The following is a 22,540-nucleotide window of genomic DNA, read 5'->3' on the forward strand; positions in this document are numbered from 1 at the left end:
GCCTTTGATCAGCACCACAGAGCAGCACATTTATCCTGACTAATAACAGCCTCAGACCTCCTCAGCCTGCTTTAATGAACTACTAAACATCTCAGTTTGGTCACATAGAGAGCTAATGCTGTGAGAAACATCAACACAGCCAGGCAACTACTGTGCAGCTGCCTGTACAAATGAATATATCAGTTTAAGTGCAGCAAAATCAGTGCGAAATGACTGCCTTTGGTCTTTCTTAAAGGAAACTGTCTCATTGATGATGCAGAGGTCTTAAGAAGTAATTACATTCAGTTTTGTTGGTTAATTCTCTAATAGGAAATTCCATTCTCTGGTGCATATTTTTACATTTCTTCTGTGTCTTTGACTACAGTTTTTAAGGACATCAACCACCACTGTCCCTCCAACAACTTTGACCACCGCACAAAAGAGATCTCCAAGGACCAGCTGATCGTGAGGCGAGGTCAGGCTTTTAAGATCACCGTCACACTGACGGAGCCTTTCCTGAACAGTTCTGCGAGCCCGCTCTTCATCAAGGCAATCACGGGTATGTCCATCATCAGTATTTCTATTTATGCAATCACACAGAGCTTCAGCGAAAAAACTTTCACAACCTCTTACAATCATTTTAACCAGTCTATGAAGTGATAGTTATGCGGGCTGTTGATGGATGTCTGACTCTGTCCACAGGGATGTATGCCAGTCAGGAGCGGGGGACGATGTGCTACCTCTCTGTCCCAGACGGCGTGGAGCGTTCACCAGAGGCGAAGGCAGTGTGGTCGCTAGAGGTCTATCCAACATCGTCCCTTATGAAGGAAGAGCTGATCTTGAGGCTCACCCCCCCGGCTAACGCCCCTGTAGGAGAGTACGTCATCATGGCAGAATATAAAAAGGAGGAGAAGTTGCTGGCAATGCCGATGGTGCTCTTCAACCCCTGGTGCCCCAGTATGTCCACCTGAACGATCTGGATGATAAATATCATTCATCTGTTTATCTGCATCTCATTCTCTTCTTGGTTCCTCTATCTCAACTAGTGGTCAGGACTCAAAGTGGGTTGTGACTGCATTCTTAGTGGGTTGCAAATTTGTCTAAGAGTCTTTCAAGTGCTTTTGTTATTAGGGGCCGAGCAAGGGTTGGTGAGGACCCTATTGTTTCTGAGTTTCCATCAATTCGAGGCCTGTTTTGGGAGCTTTAATATATGTGAAAAGTCTTTTTTTTTTCTCAAAAACTGTCCCCCTTGAGAAATAGCCATCTGGTGGTGGAACAGTGCATGTCCATCACACAAGTGCCTCTGGGGGCGTCAAAATGAGATAGGGCCCTGGTTAAGACCTACATGCATAAAAATAGGTAGACATATGTGTCACGATTAGATGAAAAAAAAAATTACATTATGAGCATCCTCTAAAGCACTGATCATCAACTAGTGGCCCAGGGGCCATATTAGGCCCCCCAAAGCTTCCTGTCTGGCTCCCAGAAGATCATTAGATTTAGAAAAGTAGGAAAAGAAGATGTGGTTTTAAGAGCATCCCTTGGATTTAAATGTCTGCAGCTGTTAAATCCATCCCACAAACAATTAATATTGAAATATTTTAACTTAGTATTTTATAATTTTTTAAAAATTATTTCACATTTGATCTGTTTTTGCAGAAATGTATTGTCATATTTAATAAATATTTAAAAAGGGTTAAGGTTGGTAGAAGTGTTGCAAAAATGACCAGATAAAGTAGTGAAAAGAGGTTAGAGAGTAGCAAAAATAGCTAATTAGTGGCAAAATGGTTTTAAAGTGGCAAAAAGGGACAAGAATTGGCAGAAAAAGTGGTGAAAAGAGTTTAAAATGTGGCAAGAATTGGTGAAAGAGAAAAAAGGGGCAAAGAATATAAAAAACTGGTTACAAATGACAAAAAAAATAGTGCAAAACAAGTATTGAAAATAGGTTTAAAAGTGGCAAAAAAATAGAAGAACAGTGGCAAAATGGATAAGAGTGGCACAAAGGGGACAAAATATGCAGGAAAAGTGGTAAAAATTGAGTAAAAAAATTGGTAAAAATTGGGTTAAAGAGGCAAAAACTATCAAAATGTATTCAAAGCGGCAAAAAGTAAAGTTAATTTGCAAAAACTGTTCAAAATTTTGTAATGAAAAAGGGTTAAAAGTGGAAAAAATAGAAGAAATTGAAAAAAGGACAAAAAAGTGGCACAAATGGGATAAAACATGCAGGAAGAGTGGTTTAAATGGGTTAAAGAATGGCAAAAAATGTGTTATAGAGGCAAGAGAAGCAAAAATGTGTTAAATGTGTCATAAATTGGTTTTAAAAGGGGTTAAAATCTTGCAAAAAATTGGTTTAAGAGGCAAAAAGGGGTTCAAAGTGTCAAAAATGAGTTAATACTAGTACTAAATCACAACTGTGGAGGGCCCATTCTCTGGGATTTTCAGGGGTCCAGCCAATCCTGTTGTCAGGCTCCTTGTGGCCTGCTGCATAGATAATAGGGATAGATCTCACTGATAGATCTCACTGGTAATTCCTAAAAATCTCCTGCATTTTGAAAGAAAATACAGATATTACTACTATAATATTTCAGTCAAACCCAAAATATTTATTTAATTTTTGTGTATTTGAAAGTCTGGCCCCCAGAGTTTCTGTCGGGACTAAATCTGGCCCTTGTGTGAATGTTCTTGATGACCTCTGCTCTGAAGCGTACAGGAACCGAACTACAAAAGGTCAAAATTTGTCGGTTTTTGACCTTTTCCACTGATGGACACTTAGCACATTTGAATGAACTTGTCTGAGGGATTTAATCTGATTGACTCCGGAACTTTTTTTTTTTTTTTTTTTTTTTACTCAAACTAGACAACCTTGAGACCCAAAGTTGTGCGAATGGTGAGTTTTCACCATAGGGTGGGGTTGACAGGAGCCTGAACTTAAACTTTGTTTTTGGCTGTTTTTTGCTGTGGAATTACATCTATTTTGCCTTCTAACTTTTTAGTGTTTATTTCAATCATCACCCAACCTCCAAAGGATAATCACACATTGGTCCTGAATACATGCATACATCAATGTCATTACTTTTGTCACAGCGCCAGCTTCTGTCAGTCGAACATTCCTCTACTGATTTTTTTATGTTTTTTATGTGTTGCAAAAAAAATGTATCCCCTGCACACTGTTTAACCCAGGCTTAAGAATTTCAGTGTGCATATAGGTCATCATCATCAGACCTACAAAAAAGCCTCTTGGACCCATGCCAAAATCCTGCAGGAAGTCCACCAGCTTCATCACAGTTTCACAATAAGGCCTTTTTATGGTGCTAAATGACTTAAACCTCTTGTAACTTTTTCAAAACTTGATCCTATGTTCTTCATCATTCTCTGGCAAGACAACAGTGTCACATGGGAGGTTACAGGAGGGTGCGAGGTCCCTTCAGTGCTGTTTGCAGCCCTAGTTTTGTTTACGTTTCTGAAGGCAGAAAGAAAATTAAAATTGCTTTGCAGAATTTTTCCCTGAACTCTTCCTCCTATTGAGGAATGAGTCCTTGAAATATCTGCCTGTTGTAAGAATAACCAAACTGTGCGTCTGTCTCTCTCTCTCCCTGTCTCTCTTTTGATGAATCTCTTCGTTCTCCACAGAGGACGCTGTGTACATGGAAGATGAGAAGCTCAGACAGGAATATGTGATGAATGAAAGTGGAAGAATATGGAGAGGAAGCGTTTTCTGCAATACGCCTATGGACTGGGACTTTGGACAGGTACTCTCTCTCTCTTTTGCTCATACAAACACACTTACCCTAATGTTAGAGATTTTGGTGCTTTAGGTAATAGCAGTCACAGCCAATCAAACTGCGTCCTTTGTGTCTTTGAACTCAAAACGCAATTTATGAATAATGGTTGACAGTTTCTTAGAGAATGAGATTCATTTTCTATTCTAATGAATGATGACATCCAGAGATGCACTTTTTAGGAAAATGTGCTCATGTTTATTTTTTCTGGTTGGACAAGGAAGGAATGGAGAAAAGCCTCCGGTAAATACTGTCTTTCTCAACATACTATATTTGTGCAGATATCTGATCCTTATAAACTCATTTAAGTGGTAACAAGACCAAGCAGAGAAAGTTTTGAGCATGTGCAAGTTTCGTGTGGGGAAGAAAAAGGTGTATGGGCAGAGGAAGTTTTGTACCTTGGCAGGAAAAGTTTCATATGTTGGCATGCGTATTTGAGCATATGCAGAGAAGGTTTTTTTAGATGGACAAAGAAAGCTTTGTATGCAGGCCGAGAAAGTGGGAAAGCGTGCAATGAAATAACCTGTGGGCAGAAAATGTTTTGAGCATGTGCAGAGAATGTTTTGAGCATGTGCAGAGACATTCTTCTACATTGACAGAGAAGGTCTTGAACACAGGCAGAGAAAGTTTCATAAATACTGAGAAAAATCGGAGTGGAAGTTTCACAAGCAAGCAGAAGCAGCCTGAATGAGAGGAGAATGAATGGAGCATTTGCTCACAACCTTAAAAAAGCACTGTCAAGTTCTTAAATGCAATTTTTACAACAATAACTAAAAAAGAACTCGGAACGCGCAGACCTCCGCCATTAGCCCTACTTCCCAGTAGGGAAGAACCCTTCGAAAATTTCCTGGATCCGTCCCCATGTGCCCCTCACCACGGCATTCGCTGATTACTCCCTCCCGGTGGGGTGGAAACACGGTGAGGCAAAGCATTGGCTTCGCTATGTGTGCCAACAGCTGCACCCATGGTCTCACTGGACGACTGGAAGTCATGGCAGAGGGTGAATATTCCTCTATTCCTCCCAGCATTGTGAGCATTCTTGCTACAGTTCGCAGTCTTTCTCTCTGTTACGCTCCAACTCGTCTCCTCAACCGGGTATGCGCCTTTCAAACTCTATAAACTCTAAAACTTTGAATAGAAACACACCCAAAAACTGCTGGGATTGAAGTTACTCATGTCCGCCATCTCCTGGTGTAAAGTGGTAAGAACACAGACCTCCACCATTAGCCCTATCTCCCAATAGTGCAGAATCCTTAAAAAAATATTCCTGGAGCCAGACGGTGATCTGGATCAGTCCCAAAATCTAATCAATTCTTCCTTATGCCAGTTCTGGCATTTCCTGAAAATTTAATGAAAATCTGTCCACAACTTTGAGTTATGTTGCTAACAAACAAACTAACAAACTAACAAACAAACCCACCTGATCACATAACCTCCTTGGTGGAGGTAATGACAACATAAATTTGTGTTGTGATTGTTATCAACGATGTGGGGTAGGTCCTGATACTAGACCAGTTGCACCTTTCATACCTGTGTGTGATTTTATGAAAGTAAACATGGGTAAAGATCTTCGTATTAATAGAAATAATGGACCTCTTTTGGGAAACTATGTTGATTCCATAGATTCACAGTGAGTGATATGCCTGTAAAAAGACAGTTAAGTTTTTATCCAGACACGTATAGTGGAAAAAAGTGCAAAGATGAACCAAAATGTTCTCCATAGGGGTGCCAACATGGACACCAACCAAAACATTTAGAAGCTTTAGAGAGTTTAATCCATTAACTCAGGGACATGGAGTTATGAGCATGAACCACTTTATTCTTTTTTTCCCCCATAATAAAGTTTATTCCCCCTGCTGTGTTTACATGAAATTCTGTCTCTTTATGTCCAGTTTGAAGACAACATGGTGACCATTGGTCAGCAAGTGCTGGACCTCAACCACAAGCACAAGGAAGATCCTGCTCTGGATGTTTCTCTTCGGTGGGACCCAGCCTACGTCAGCCGTGTGATCAGTGCCATGGTAAATCCTCTGTGTTTTATACACCAGAAAGATTATTACAGCTGAGTTAAACCATACCTGGGATGATTTTAGTAAATTCAGACTTTCTGACAATCAAAGTGGGTTTTGGACACAGCCTTAGTGAGGGAAGTTGAAGAAATATAGATTTAGATTTACAGGAATGGATAACCTATGTTGAACAACTTTTTCACATAATTATACACAGATTTTTATGCAAAATGTATTTTCTTTTACTGAGGAGTACTGCACTTCACCGGCTTTATGTATTGTGTTTTTTAACATCATTATTATCATTATAGACAAAAAACCCCACAAAAGAAATCTCTTGTCTTTTTAATCATACTATGTGTTACTGATGATTCAGATTCTGACATCCTTCTCTGTGTGTTTTCATGCAGATCAACAGCGAGGATGACAAAGGTGTGCTGAAGGGAAATTGGTCAGGTGATTATTCAGGTGGATGCAGTCCCAGTCGCTGGTGCAGCAGTCATGACATCCTTACCCAGTGGCTTGACAGCAACAACCGTCCCGTCAAATACGGGCAATGCTGGGTGTTTGCTGGAGTGATGTGTTCAGGTAATGTCTGACTTCTTAAGCTTTTCTGCAGCTGAAAAGCATTACACTTTTTCACAACTGCAAAGACACATTTGTCAAATTTGTCCTCCCTTTTCATGAACTACTGAATACAAATTCTAGTCTACTGTCATAAAAATCCAACCTCAGATATTAAAGGTCACATATTTTACTTCTTTAAGACAGGTTTATATCAGTCTCAGAGGTCCCCAAAACATGCCTGTGAAGTTTGTTGCTGAGAAAACACTCAAGTATTGGATTTTTTAAGGTCTAAAAACCCCTCTGTTTAAGCCCTGCTCAGAACGAGCTGTTTCTGTGTCTGTGGCTTTAAATGTTATTGAGCTGTCTGACTCCGCCCCTGACTCCACTCCTCTCAGGAAATGGATGTGGCTCTCCTGATCCTCCTCCAGCTGAGAGGAGGATCAGGACAGGAGGGTGGAACTTTCTTCCAAGTGGGCAGGGCCAACTAAACTAGGGGGCGGGGCTAACTCCCCACATGACATCATGAGGGGAACATCTGAGAACGGCTTGTTTCAGCACATTTTTTCTGAAAGAGAGGGTGGAAGGGAATGGATTTTTCTGATTCTTGGGAGTATTGTGGACAGGCCAGGGGCACATATTTTTGCAAGAGAAGCCTGAAAAAGTGATTTTTTTTTTTACAATACGTGACCTTATATTACTACAGAGCGGAATGGAACGCTCTGTGGTCAATGATCACTCCAGGAAAAGGTAACTTTTTGAGACTGTAGTGAGACAGCAAATAAGTTAAGTTTATTTAAGTCAATGATACTCTAGGGAAAAAAAACAGTTCAATTTTCCAAAATAGATTTTTAATGATGAAGAAAACCTTCTGCACACCTGAAGAGGTTCAAGAGCAGGGTGTCCGCGGGGTCTTAAAAAGTATTAAAAGTTGATAAATCAATTGTGGGAAAATTAAGGCCCTTAAAAAGTATTAAAAAGTCTTAATCGCGATTTTACGAGGTATCAGATTTTATTGGTATTCAAGCTTTGACTCCAAAAAGTATCCATGAATATTTATTTTCCTCCTCGCGACTATTAAGGCCCAAACATACTCGAGCGTACTGTGAGCAGAGCGGACTCCGTGTGGAATGTCTGCACTCATCAGAGCTTCCATAGTCAAGCGCACTGCTGCGGAGTAGTTTCCTGTGAAATTTCCGTGAAATCCTACATTTCCCACAATCCTTGCACGTTGTTTACATTTTTCTGTCATGCGTCCTACACTGACGGAGCCTGCTGGCTTTGCAAAGCAATAAAATTAAGAGATGGTGGTATGTACGGCCAGTAAATGCCACAAGAGACGAGGAAGGGGAATATGCCGTGTTGGTGAAGGACGTGAAGTATTTTGTTTTGTATGTTACTTGTTGTGACGTGAGGGGAATGTCAATAAACCTGCCTTTAGTTTAATTTATTCTTTCGAGCTTTATTCCTTCAGACCTGCCAACCTGTACGCATTTTGCATACCGGGTACGCAATTTGACATGAAAATACACCGGTATGATTTACCTCTCTAAAATAGGCAAAAAGCTGCGGACGTGTGAGTTCTGAGGGAAATGTGCATGTGCCGTACTCATGTCTGACAGCAGATGCAGCATTGTGGTGCAGCAGTTTCAACCAATTATGCAGACTAGCAGAGAATAATGAGTCTGTTGAACCTATGGCAATTCATGCCCAATCCTTTAATTTTGCTTTCCTCTTGTCATGCGCAATCCTCTGCATCTGGAGTGTGAGCGGCCACGCTCCGCAGCTGATACGATGGCGAGAAAGTGACCTGCACGAGTTCATACGTCACAGTGTGTTGGCTGTCAGTGAGAGGACAGAGCGCTCAGTCTGCGCTAACTTCTGGTTAAAGATTAATGTATTAAACGATGCATTTTCTCTTCACTAATATTGTAGCTGCTGCTATTTGGTTAACAAGACAATATACATCTGAATGTAGCATACAGGTCTGATATGAGACGGACAGACAGACAGCTGTGTCTGACGGAGAGATGAGGGAGAATGACAGGAGCACACTGCATAAACTTTATGTGTATTGTTAGGGTAAAGACACGATTTGGTGATAGATTTTTTGTTTTAATTACCATTTAACTCCAATAGTGCTGATGTTGTCATTACAGTGTTAGAGAGAAAAGAGGGATTTATTCATTTATATCAGCTCTATAAACATCAGACCCCAGTTTGATACAATATGGACAAAACTCTAACAGTGTTTAATGAATTTTTAATGTTGCAAATATTTTCCTATTACTCTGCGTATCAGTAAGGGCTGTCCAAACTATGGCCTGTGGGCCAACTGTGGTCCTTGGTCCTTTTGAATTGACCTGCAAGAAATCTATCAAAAAGGCCCACATAAGAACATAAAACTTGTACTTTACTCTTTTTCTTAGTTTGACTAGGATTAACAATATTGAGGTTTGTACAATATGTTGATATTTACAAATTAAATTTAGCCAATATCAATACCAATATAAACATGCATAGACCTAACACTTCAGTCCTTGAAACACAGTTTAAGGATGAACACAGAAACATACTTTAGTCTCTAGAACACATTTTAAAGTTTAAGTAATAAGAATGAACACAGAAAAAGACTTCAGCTGATTCTGGTCCTGCCTAAAGTAAAAAAAAAAAAAAAAAAAGAATGATAAAGAGATTACAGCAGCAAATAGCAGCATGAATGGAGCTCATTTGCTCCTCTGTCTGATCTATCTCAAGGTCTGATTTCCAAATCATATTGTTCTAATCGTCTTCAAGCACCAACACTTCTATGAAGTTAGTCAGCTTCCTGCAGGTTGCTCTTGTTTTGTGTCTGGATGTGGAGATGAACCATCAGTGTCTCTCTTCTCTGCTGCACCCCAAAATCCTTAACAATGATTGGCTGTTAGCTTTGTTAGACATTAATGTAGGGCTGTAATTTAGACTGTTTTTCAAGTACTTTCACTTACTGAGCATATATTTAGGTTACATGTTGGTAACCATGTAAGAAACATTTTATATATTATGCTACAAGTTTTAAATTTAAAAGTCTCCCATGGACAAGTGTTGAAAATTAGCACTTTGCTATAAACACTTACAGCAGTGCTTCTGGGACCTGTGTATGATTAAATGTCACAGCATCAATGTTACTGTGTCTCCATGTCAAATAAATGTTTAATAAATACACACACAAAAAAAAGTTCTGTGCTACAAGATTGTCGACCTCTGTAGCACCAGTGCTATGTATATGTATATATATATATATATATACACAGTTGTGTGTGAAAGTCAGGGCATCCCTTTAAAAACAGCATATTTTATATATTAAAAAATTAATATTCATATTTATAGTCTCTCTGGTATATGGGGAAAAAAAGACAATATTATAAGGAAACATTAATGCATAGTTACATTTTATTTTATAAATTGAACAAAATTCCAAATTCCAAAAAAATTATTATTTTGGCATGTGCAAAAGTTGGGGCACCCTACAGCGTCAGTACCTTCAGTACTTAGTAAGACCCCCTCTGGCAGATATCACAGCTTGTAAACACTTTTTAAGTGTTTTCAAGTGTCTGGATTCTATTATTTGGGATTTTCCCCCATTCTTCCTTGCAAAAGGCTTCCAGTTGTGCAATATTCTTGGGTCGTCTTGCATGCACAGCTCTTTTAAGATCTACTCACAGATTTTCAATGATGTTTAAGTCTGGAGACTGTGAAGGCCATTCCAAAACCTTCAGCTTGCGTTTCTTGAGGTAGTCCATGGTGGATTTTGAGGTATGTTTAGGATCATTATCCGATTGTAAAAGCCATCCTCTTTTCAGCTTCAGCTTTTTTACAGATGCTGTGATATTTGCCTCCAGAATTTGCTGGTATTTAATGGAATCCATTCTTCCCTCCACCTGAGCAATGCTTCCTGTCCCACTGGCTGCAACACAACCCCAAAGCATGATGGATCCACCCCCATATTTAACAGTTGGCAAGGTGTTCTTTTCATGAAATGCTGCTCCTTTTTTTCCTCCAAACATACCTTTGCATACTGTGGCCAAAGAGTTCTATTTTAACTTCATCAGTCCACAGCACTTGTTTCCAAAAGTCATCAGGCTTCGGTAGATGTTCTGTTGCATATTTTTGACGTTGTATTTTATGATGAGGACGCAGGTGAGGTTTTCTTCTGCCGACTCTTCCATGAAGGTCTTGTTTGTGCAAGTATCGCCACACAGTGGAAGGGTTCACCACCACTCCTGAGTCTGCTAAATCTTCCTGCAGGTCTTTTGAAGTCAAATGTGGGTTTTGATTTACCTTTCTGACCAGCCTACGAGCCGTTCTCTCCGAGATTTTCCTTGGTCTTCCAGATCTCATCTTGACCTCCACAGTTCCCCTCACCTGCCATCTCTTTATTATACCTCACACTGTGGAAATTGCAAGCTGAAAACGCTTTGCTAGCTTCTTGTAGCCCTCCCCAGGATTGTGGGCATCAATAACTTTCATTTTTCCTGTTTTACACAGTTTTTTAGAGGAACCCATGGTTGCTGAGTGTTTGCACAAGGTTTGTGGAGTTGCCGTATTTAAGAAACCCTGAAACCGGCACCAGCTGGTGCTCCATAATGACAATTGTTGACACCTGCTTCAGAACTAATGAGCTGGTAAAGGTCTGAACTTGTAAAAAGAATCTGACACTTTGAAACTCTCAGGGTGCCCCGACTTTTGCACTTGCCAAAATGATGTTTTTTTATTTTTGTAATTTTGTTCAATTTATAAAATAAAATGTAACTATGCATTAATGTTTCCTTATAATATTTTCTTTTTTTCCCATATACCAGAGAGACTATAAATATGAATATGAATTTTTTAATATATAAAATATGCTGTTTTTAAAGGGGTGCCCTGACTTTCGCACACAACTGTATATACAGCCATTCCAGTTAGTGAACCAATCCAGACAGTGAATGGGGGTATGTGTTGCTGCCATCAAATTCTAAATGAGTTAATATTTTCATGAAATGGTAAAATGTCTCAGTTTCAACATCTGATATGTTTTTTTCTGTTCTATTGTGAATAAAATATGGGTTTATGAGATCTGGCAATCATTGACTTCTGTTTTAATTTATATTTTACATGGTGCCCCAGCTTTCTTGGAATTTGGGTTGTATGTGAGCAGGACTCTCTTTAACTGGTCTAGATCTGAGAACATCAGAGGAGAAAATACTCAAGTCTTTTGTATTTTTTTGGTTCCCAGTGATGCGGTTCTTTGGAATCCCCTGCCGTGTGGTCACCAACTTCGCCTCAGCTCACGACAACGACGGCAATCTGACCATCGACAAGTTCTACGATGAGGAAGGAAACCTGCTGTTTGAATCTGACAGTGTTTGGTGAGGGCACACACAAATTCAAGTTTAGAGCCTGAATAATCCACTAAGATATTGAGTACTACAACAAAAAACAAAACATTTCTCCCTGTCTGAGTTTGTATTGTAAACAGAGGCCTGTAGATGACTGTAGCTGAGAGGTATTTGCTGGAAAACTCAACTGGACCAAAGCATGAAGCCTTAGCTAGTTCAGGTTCAAAACTGATGACAATAGAGCAGAAGATGAGGATTTTTATCCCTGTTTTTTTGAGGAAAGGTCAAGGTGGTTCACACTGGAGACTTCAAAAAGGATTCAGTTTGGCTGACATTTTTCTATATACACTATATTGCCAAAAGTATTGGCTCACCTGCCTTGACTCACATATGAACTTCAGTGACATCCCATTCTTAATCCATAGGGTTTAATATGATGTCGGTCCACCCTCTGCAGCTATAACAGCTTCATCTCTTCTGGGAAGGCTCTCCACAAGGTTTAGGCGTGTGTTTATGGGAATTTTTGACCATTCTTCCAGAAGCGCATTTGTGAGGTCACACACTGATGTTGGACAAGAAGTCCTGGCTCTCCGTCTCCGCTCTAATTCATCCCAAAGATGTTCTGTTGGGTCGAGGTCAGGACTCTGTGCAGGCCAGTCGAGTTCATCCACACCGAACTCTCTCATCCATGTCTTTATGGACCTTGCTTTGTGCACTGGTGCACAGTCATGTTGGAACAGGAAGGGGCCATCCCCAAACTGTTCCCACAAAGTTGGGAGCATGGAATTGTCCAAAATCTCTTAGTATGCTGAAGCATTCAGAGTTCCTTTCACTGGAACTAAGGGGCCAAGCCCAGCTCCTGAAAAACAAGCCCACACCATAATCCCCCCTCCACCAAACTTTACACCTGGCACAATGCAGTCAGACAAGTACCGTTCTCCTGGCAACCGCCAAACCCAGACTCGTCCATAAGATTGCCAGACGGAGAAGCGCGATTCATCACTCCAGAGAACGCGTCTTCACTGCTCTAGAGTCCAGTGGTAGCATGCTTTACACCACTGCACTTACTCTTTGCATTGCACTTGGTGATATATGGCTTGGATGCAGCTGCTCGTCCATGGAAACCCATTCCATGAAGCTCTCTATGCACTGTTCTTGAGCTAATCTGAAGGCCACATGAAATTTGGAGGTCTGTGGTGATTGACTCTGCAGAAAGTTGGTGACCTCTGCGCACTGTGCATCTCAGCATCCACTGACTTACCACTTCAGTCACTGACAGTTGACTGTGGAATATTTAGGAGCGAGGAAATTTCACCACTGGACTTGTTGCACAGGTGGCATCCTATCACAGTACCACGCTGGAATTCACTGAGCTCCTGAGAGCGAGCCATTCTTTCACAAACGTTTGTAGAAAAAGTCTGCATGCCTAGGTTCTTGATTTTATACACCTGTGGCCATGTGATTGGAACACCTGATTTCAATTATTTGGATGGGTGAGTGAATACTTTTGGCAATATAGTGTAGCTTTGCCGATAGTTGCCTGGGAAAAAGACATTATTACAGCAAATTCAGTCAGAGTGGATATTTGTGTAAAGTTTGAAGAAAATTCCTCAAAGCATTCTAGAAATATCAAGATCACAAGCCAGTGATAAGCCCAGTAATGTTTAACACTTTGATGCTGATGAGTGTGGTGCTGTTACAGAGGTTCTACTGTGAACTCAGACCCAGTTCAATGTAGGCAGGTATTTTTGAAACTGTGTTGGTGAAGCAGCTCACTCAGTTTCAGTCAGGAACACTCTTGTCATACATTTTGCAAAATGTTTACAGAGGTTTACTTGGTGGAGAAGGCTCTGCTCTAAAGATGCTCTCTGGGTTAGCCACTTTCCAGGGAGTGCTTGGCTAGAAACCCCCATATGGATGGATACATTAATGGCAATGCATACTGAGTACAATAAAATTAGATCAAAAGCAATTAATCCATATAGCATGAATCTGAATATGATGGTGTAACAAGCTTTATGCTATAAAACAGGAGGCTGGGATGGAGGAGGTTAAGCTTTTTCAGCTGCAGCACCGTGGTACATCAGCATTAACACAAGCAGGGATTAGGAAGTATGTCATATCTAAATACATCGCTGTGTTGAGAGAAAGTGCTGCGATTGGCTGTGGAAGCTAGGAGGCGATAACTGGGATCAGTGGCCGTCAGCTGCTCACCGCTGGGCGTATGACTACCATGTCCTACATGAACTAACCAAGAGATTAATTTCTTAAAATCTTCACCCTGGAAGGAGTTTTCAAAAAGGTTTTATGTGACCTAAAACACTGTTGACGTGTGTATGGAAGGTCAAAACCTTTTCAAGTCCAGCTTGAGGCACCATGTTCTTTCCCCTACTCTCTCATCCCTATTTCCAATTCTATCCACTGTCCTCCTCCTTTTGATAAAAGCTTAAAAAGTACCAAAAAAGGCGCTGAGAGTGCAGAAACAGCTCATGTTGTTATTTTATTTTGTTTTTTTCTTGAAATGTAAAGAAACACAGACCTTATAGGCAGGCAAAGAATTAAAAAAATTGACTTTTCATTTCTATCACATGATAAAGTCAGTGTTGAATTCTTCTGTAAGCCTGAAGCGTTGCCTCAGAATCCAATGGGCGTGTCAAGAACCAACAAGACACCAACCTCAATGGCATTATGAAATAAACCAAATAAACTCTGCCAAATCCCCAGGAGGTTTAATGGTTCCAGTTTTATAGGTCATATGGATGTGTCTGCCTGTTGTTTCTTGTTGAGTTATGAGCTAAATCTAGTGTTTGGTTGCGAGCCTCACCTCCAGCCTTTTATATGTTGGTGTTGTCTGTTGTGGTGGAGTGATTTAATGATATGTTGACAGCTCTTTGTGAGGGTTATCTAAGGTCTGTGCATCTGCTAAAAACTATATAACTGAGTTACTGATGCACTGATGCATCGGTGGAACATTGTGAATGCTCTTTGGCCTGTTGGCAAAATATGCAACATGTGCTGATGACAGATGCCAATGCATGTCAAATATGGAAAACAGACAAATGTGAAGCGCATGCTGTTGTGAGAGTCAGTGCTAAAATATAACTGCTGACAGACAGCGGTCACAAGACGGGCTTTTGCAGCAAGGTGCACACCCTCCAGCTGACTCTCCAGATCAGCCGAGTTTGCAGCGCTCTGCATGCTTGGATATGGTTGAAATTAGCCAAAAACCAGTGGGACACTTGAATCATTCTCCCCGTGCCTACTCACACCTGCAGGCTGTGCAGGTTCAGTCAGGAATGACGCTAAAAAGACTGCCGCAGGACGTCTTAACCCGGTGAAAATAGGCTAGGTTTAACATGATGCAAATCCATGAAACAGAAACACTCAGCAAAGATATGCCACGGACTACAACTTTAAGAGCACAGCAGGAATGCTGGCCTTAACCTAGAGCAATTTGCTCAAAAAAACTCTTAAGATACTTCTAAAAGACTGACACCTGAGATCCTCTCTCATCTAAAGAGTATTCACCAGCAAGTCACTGAGTTTGTGGTCACGGACTAGAATTTTGCGAAGATTGGGGATCACAAGACTAGAGTACGATTCCTTTTGAGATTATTTCCCATCATGTATCTGGTGGAAATTCACAGTTCGTCAAGTTCTGATAAAACTGGCACTTTAGCAGCATTAATGCTAATCTTTTCCGCCATAACTGCACCAGCTCTTGCTACTGCTTGTTTATGTCACGACTCTGTTGCTGCGCCTGAAAGTACAGCCCCTCATCGCTGATTGGTCCTGTCAGTTTCTAACTGGACCCAAACAGTTCAGATGGGAGCTTTGCAAGATGGATTCACCAGTGAGAAACAAGGAAACAGGTGTATCCATCTACTTTGCAAGGTTAATGCATAACATCTCTGCCACAAAAATGTTTTAAACTATTATTTAGACACAAATTTCATGTTAAAGAAATATTGCACCTTCTTCAATTTGAAAATTGCAGCAAGCAAGCATATCAATCTGCTTTGCAAGGTTAAAAGGAGATGGAGATCGCATGTAAGTTATTATCTCTTATAATAATCTGATGTTTTTCAATCATTTACAGAGTAAAAATGAGAGGAAAGTTAAAAACTGAAGCTTGTACAACATACTGCAATAACCAAAGAACAATCCCAGAAACACACTGTTGGGGTTTTTACTTTGAAAAACTCAGTGAAGGTTTACCATACCTCATGTCAGCCTGAAACAACAGACGACGGTGCAGAGATCTGACTGCAGCTCTGAGCAGAAAAGTTTTCCCATCTTTTGAGTTCTGAGTGGACACTCAGCAACTTCAGACTGTTCTATGCTCATGTTCATTTTTTGAAAGGTTCACTGTTTTAACCTGCTTACATAAAACACTGACACCCATTGGTTGTGGATGATGGTCTCATCACTGAAAACACAATTTGCATAAAACCAGACTAAATATTTCTGACCTTACTGTGATGCCATGCTGCTTCACAACCATCGTACATCGCTGTAATCATACTAGTGTTGTGACAAAGAAACTTATTTTTGTTCCAAATGAAGAATATCAGTGTGTTAGAACAAACCAAGAGCTGAAGCCACTCTAATGATTGGTAGTGTTAACCTCTTATCCAAAATAGGGATGTTCAACAAAGACCAGATTAGACAGCTGTCAGAGAGTTTCCACAGTGGCATGGATGATCTTGCATTATCTAAATGCAGTGTTGTTTCAGGAACTTCCACGTGTGGGTAGAAGGGTGCATGAAGCGGCATGACAACGAACAGTACAGCGGCTGGCAGGTTCTGGATCCAACACCTCAGGAGAGGAGTGATGGTATGGAGTTTAAACTTTAACTGGGACACATTTCCCTCCCTGCTCTTATGGCCTGACTTTGGTTCCATGTTTCATGTGCTGACATTTCTGTTACATCAATGCTTTAAAGGCACAGCAGAGATATAAAGACATAAAGTGTCTTTACAATAATAAAACTAGTATTTCATCTTCTAAATGACCTTCAGACCTCCTAAAAGTCATTAACTTTAGCTAAAGCTAACTTTGCTATGCTGGCTTCATAATGAATGTTACTAAATAAGCTAGTGTAGCTAAGTTAGCTTTAGCGTCGGAGCTTTAGCAGATGTAGCAAAAGCTAACTTAGCTACATAGATATTGTAGATATGTGAGTGCATCATGCAGGCGCCATAGACAAGAGGTGCAGCCGTGACTGAAGATGAATCAAAGTCAATGACAGCAGGAGGTGAAAAGGTCCTAACTCACTGAAAAATTCACTAATCTCCAAGCCGTTGGACACTTGATCCAATGAAAAACACAGGATTTAATTCTGAAATCCTAAACCTGATGCAAGGTTCAACTGCTCCTGTATAACATTGGTCCTCAACATGGGGGGGGGGGTATCGCATATAGAAGGAGGTCACCAGATGCTTTAAAAGATGAATGATTTTTTTAAATGAAGTTTTCCCTCTCAATTTTGTTACTATTGTTTTCCACTTTTCACCAGTTTTGCAAAATTTGCACCTTTTTTTGCATCTTTTTCCCACTTTTGCCACTTAACACAAATTTTGACAAATTTTGAACCATTTTCATCCATTTTTCCCACCAAGTTTTGCCAATTTAAACAATTTTTTTGCCACTCTTAATATGTTTTGTCAATTTTAAACCTTTTCCAATGCTTTTTTCTGCCTGTTTTTGCCACTTTTCATCTACTGTTGCCCCTGTAGACTCATTATTGCCACTATTAACTCGTTATACAATTTTTTTACACTTCACTATTTGTTATGCCCATTTTTTTTTTGCCTGATTAGCTCATTTCTGTCAATTTCTGCCTATTTTTCTGCCTTAGTTTACCCGTTTTTGTCAGTTTGAACCACTTTTTCCTACTTCTAAATCCCATTTCACCATATTTACTAATTTTTGCCAATTTAAACCAACTTTTGTCCATTTTTAACACATTTCACCACTTTTTTTCTGCCTGTTTTGTCACTTATAAACTAATCTTTGCCACCTACTTTTCACCTATTGTTGCCCCTGTAGACCTGTTATTACCACTATTAACCCCTTCATTGCCAATTTTTTTATCCCATTTTTCCACTTCCACTTCTAAATCCCATTTCTACCAATTTTTTTTTTTTTTTTTTGCCAGTTTAAACCCATTTCTGCTACTTTTAATCCCCTCTTACCACTTTTTGTTTCTGTTTTTGCCATTTTGTGCATATTTTTTGCCACTTTTATCTTCTACTTTCTATTTACTTTAAAAATCCCAGTTCACCACCTTTTCCAACACGGCACAAATGACAGAAAAGAAGATGTATATTTGTTGCTTCGATAAGAGTGGTTATTATTAAGTGTAAATGTAAAATATGGATATCACAGCTTAAATTCACGATGGACCATGATTTTGCTGACCACCAAAAAAAGTTCTCCTCTTTACATTCCCTTATGGGCAGCTTGGTCTGCAAATGACTATTCTGGAGTGTGCATGGCTGTGTTTAACTACCTTCAGGTACAGTGGGGGTCCCAGGTCTCTGGCCCCTTTATTTTGGGGGTTGGGGGCTGAAAAGGTTGATAACCACCGCTGTATACCACAAACAGCAATTTTTGTATTATAATGACCATTATACTTGGCAGATATTATGATTGGAAGCATATTGCACATAACGAGAAGACAGTTTATTTTCAAAAGATCACAAAGATGCTCCTGACACTTTAACTTTTTGCTGAGGAAACCAGGATACACAAGTTCACATAAAAATAGTCATTGCCAAGATTCTGGTGTGAGATAAATCTCCCCTTTGAAGCTCTTGGACACAAGACGTCCCATAATTTCATTTCATTGCAGAAGATTTCTGTCCAAATTCTAATTTCTGTGCCTCTCTCTCCTGTAGGTGTTTACTGCTGCGGTCCATCCCCAAAGCTGGCCATCCTGAGTGGACACACAGAGGTAGAATTCGACACCCCTTTCGTCTATGCTGAAGTCAACGCTGACTGCGTCGTCTGGGTGGTTAGTAAACACAGCTTGAATCCATCATCATGGAAATAACAGAGCAAATACCACAGCCTTTAGTGAACAAATCAATCAATCAAAAAGACAACAGCATGAGAGAGAAGGAAATTATAAGCTCAGAAAGCTGCAGGCAGTTCTGATCAATGAGTAGACTTTAGCTGAATAGTTTCTTCTGGTTTCAAATGTTTGTCCTTTCAGATCAAAGACAATGGTAAATGCGAGAAGATGGAGACTGACACAAAGAGAGTTGGTCAGCGTATCTCCACAAAAGCTGTGGGCAGTGATGAAAGAGAGGACCTCACCCTCACCTACAAACCCCAAGAAGGTGAGTCAGCCAAAATAAAACATATAATTCACACGAGAGGTGGATGATCTGACCTGAAACAATGGCTCAATAATTTCTCTTACAGGAACATCTTTAGAGAGATACACCTTTAAAAAAGCTGAACTCAGAAACTGCGAATACCTTAAAAAGATCAGAAAGGAAGAGAAGGAGGAAAGGAGGAGGAGGAGGGAGGAGGCGGAGAGGGGGACAACAGTCTCTATGACAACGGCAGCGACGAAACCAATAACACTGTCAGATGACATCCCACCTGACGTAGCGGTAGTAGGATCAGCTGGGGGAACTCCTGAAGTTTCCCCCAAACCACCAACATCACCACCACCACCCAAAGTGAACATCACATTTGAAGAGGTAACTAGAGATGATAATATTACTAGTTTTAAAGAAACATTTTTCAAAAGAAAAAAAAACTTTAAATGCATCCAAATACTTATGCACAACAGAGTTTCAAAAGATTTATAGGTTGTAAAGAACTGAAAATGGTCATTTGTTGAATTTGCAGCATTAGGTTATAATTACTGAAATCAAAGCTATTTCAATCATAAACATCTTAACAGGCCAAGTTCCATGTTAACATAGGAGCCCTTCTTTGATATCACCTTCACAATTCTTGCATCCATTGAACTTGTGAGTTTTTGGAGAGGTTCTGTTTGAATTTCTTTGCCAGATGTCAGAATGAGCTGCTGTTTTGATGTGAACTGCCTCCCACCCTCATAGATCTTTAGCTTGAGGATGCTTCAAAGGTTTTCAATAGGGTTGAGGTCAGGGGAGGATGGGGGCCACACCATAAGTTTCTCTCCTTTTATGCCCATAGCAGCCAATGACACAGAAGGATTCTTTCAGCATGAGATGGTGCATTGTCATGCATGAAGGTAATTTTGCCATGGAAGGCACAGTTCTTCTTTTTGTACCATGGAAGACTGTGGTTAGTCAGAAACTCTGTATACTTTGCTGAGGTCATTTTCACACCTTCGGGGACCCTAAGGAGCCTATCAGCTCTCCGCCCATGATTCCAGCCCAAAACTTGACTCCACCCCCTCCTTGCTGACACCGCAGCCTTGTTGGGACATGGTGGCCATCCACCAACCATCCTCTACTCCTCCATCTGGACCATCCAGGGTTGTACAGCACTCATCAGTAAACAAGACTGTTTGAAAATTAATCTTCATTTATTTCTGGGCCCGCTGCAACTGTTTCTGCTTGTGAGCATTGGTTAGGGGTGGCTGAATAGTAGGTTTATGCACGAATGCAAGCTTCTGGAGGATCCTACACCTTGAGCTTGATGGGACTCCAGAGGCACCAGCAGCTTCAAATACCTGTTTGCTGCTTTGTAATGGCATTTTAGCAGCTGCTCTCTTAATCTGATGGATTTGTCCTTCCTCATTATACCTTTGTCTGCACAAACCCATCTGTACTCTGAATCAGCCACAAATTTCTTCACAGTACAATGATCAAGATTAATTTTTCGTGAAATATCTCATGTTTTCATTCCTTGTACAAGACATTACACTATTTGAGGCTTTTTAACAGCAGAGAGATCCTTTTTTTCCCCATATTGCTGAAACCTGTGGCCTGCTTTATAATGTGGAACAATTGGGCTCACCTGGCAAACTAATGATCACAGGTGTCTGATTGATTTCAGTGATCCAGAGAGCCCTGAGGCACAACCCCATCCATGAGTTTCACTGAAAAACAAAAAACTAAATGTTTATGACACTACCATCTAATTTGCATATTAACTCTGAATGCGGTGTTGTGATCGTGCATGTCATTCACACCCAAACATGGAATGCTTTTCTGGATGTTGTAACAGGATATTGGCAGTGAGGCTTTGCAGCCGAAGGCATTAACAGTTGCTATCTCCCAGTCTACTTTATTTATAACAGGACAAAAACATATATAATCCAATCATTATGAGGTGCACCTTTTAAATCATTTAATGGTGTGAACACATAAAGCATATGGGATAAAAAAGAATTTCAAATGAGCAGGTGCTTTTTAAACTAGTCAAGAGCTCCAGGAAATCACAAGATCTCAAACTTTGGGGAAAAAAAAACAAACTTAAATGTATTTTGTGATTTTATTCTTGTTTGTACAAATCCACATCTGTCATTCAGGTACAGATATTATATAGTTGAAGATAAAGTCTGCAGGATTATTTCCTACTCCTTAGCAGGAGATGTTAAAGTGCTAACATTCTTTATAAAATCAAAATTTGCTTCATCATTACATCTGTCAGAGTCAGTCAAGAGTCCCTGCCCCAAGTGAAGGAGTTCAAGGTTATGCATCCACCTGGAAAACCTTTAATACTAAGCATTTGGGAAAAGGCAGAGGTTCTGTCTGTCACATCTTTACGGGCCAATCAGAGCAATATAACACGTGATGTAGCCAGGACCGAGGTGCACGTGCGCAGCTCCTTTGACCTCACGGCTTGGTTTACTCTGATATCTTTGACAGCTGTGAGGCCTTTTATTGAGAGCTTTCCAAATCATGTCCAGTCAATTTAATTTAGCACAGGTGGACTCCAATCACGGTGTAGAAACATCTCAGCAAAGATCAGAGAAATGCAAAGAGCCTGAGCTACATTTACAGAGTTAATGTAAAGGGTCTGAATACTTACTGAATGCACTGTATATAAAATCCTCCTTTGTCCAAATTCTTTCCTTTTTCTTAGGTGTCAAAGCCAACAAATGGTAAGGATGTCTGCCTGAATCTGAAGCTTAACAGTAAAAGTCCCAAGGAAAGACCACTCATCATCAAATACAACATTCAAGCCATGAATTACAACGGAAAACCGACCAAGATCATCCTCAAAAACAAGAAGGAGGAGACACTGCTGCCAGGGAAAGGTGACGGATTTATCTCAAAGGATTGAAGAAAAACTCTACTGACTGGTAAGAATTGAGATAAACTGACTACATCTCTCCTTTTCTTGAAGATCTGACCATCCCAATCGTGGTCAAGTTCTCAGACTATTGTAAACCCATGTTTGGGAGTGACGGCATGAAGGTTTCTGTCATCGTCAAGGACCAAAAGAACCCAGATCACCCCTACCAAGCTGACGATGACGTGGTCCTGGAGGACCCTCCAATCTCTGTCACAGTATGTAGACAAAGTCTTTCTTTCTTTCTTTCTTTCTTTCTTTCTTTCTTTCTTTCTTTCTTTCTTTCCTTCCTTCCTTTTTTTCCATCTTTTCTTTGTTTCTTTCTAGATGTGTCCACTGATGGTGTTCTTCTTTGGGACTGAGATGATTGTAGAGGACTTCAGGCAGAATGGGACATTTGTTCAAAAAGACGGTTAACAAGGTCTCACGTCTTCAAAGTATTTTTTGATGGAGTTGCTCTTTGTGGGCACAAGCACACCCACATGTGAAACGCTTCTTGCTTTAACATCCTGCATGTTTTAGCAGAATATTGGCACTTGTGTTGGACTCGGAGTGGTGACAACAGAGTTTCTGTACAGAAACTACATTGAAAATTGTATG

At 40.3% G+C, this 22,540-nt stretch overlaps 1 protein-coding gene across 1 annotated transcript; it reads left to right on the forward strand.

The window, feature by feature from the left end:
• Window positions 1–209: 209 nt before the first annotated feature.
• Window positions 210–22,357, forward strand: LOC121507336 (protein-glutamine gamma-glutamyltransferase 5-like). Its single transcript, XM_041783619.1, has 14 exons — window positions 210–222; window positions 365–538; window positions 682–936; window positions 3,610–3,728; window positions 5,651–5,779; window positions 6,178–6,355; window positions 11,589–11,721; window positions 16,428–16,528; window positions 18,595–18,710; window positions 18,912–19,038; window positions 19,124–19,407; window positions 21,731–21,905; window positions 21,995–22,158; window positions 22,268–22,357. The coding sequence occupies exons 1-14, from the start codon at window positions 210–212 to the stop codon at window positions 22,355–22,357; spliced, it is 2,058 nt and encodes a 685-aa protein (XP_041639553.1).
• Window positions 22,358–22,540: the final 183 nt, after the last annotated feature.

The sequence above is a fragment of the Cheilinus undulatus genome, linkage group 3 (assembly GCF_018320785.1).
Source record: "Cheilinus undulatus linkage group 3, ASM1832078v1, whole genome shotgun sequence".
Classification (NCBI taxonomy): domain Eukaryota; kingdom Metazoa; phylum Chordata; class Actinopteri; order Labriformes; family Labridae; genus Cheilinus; species Cheilinus undulatus.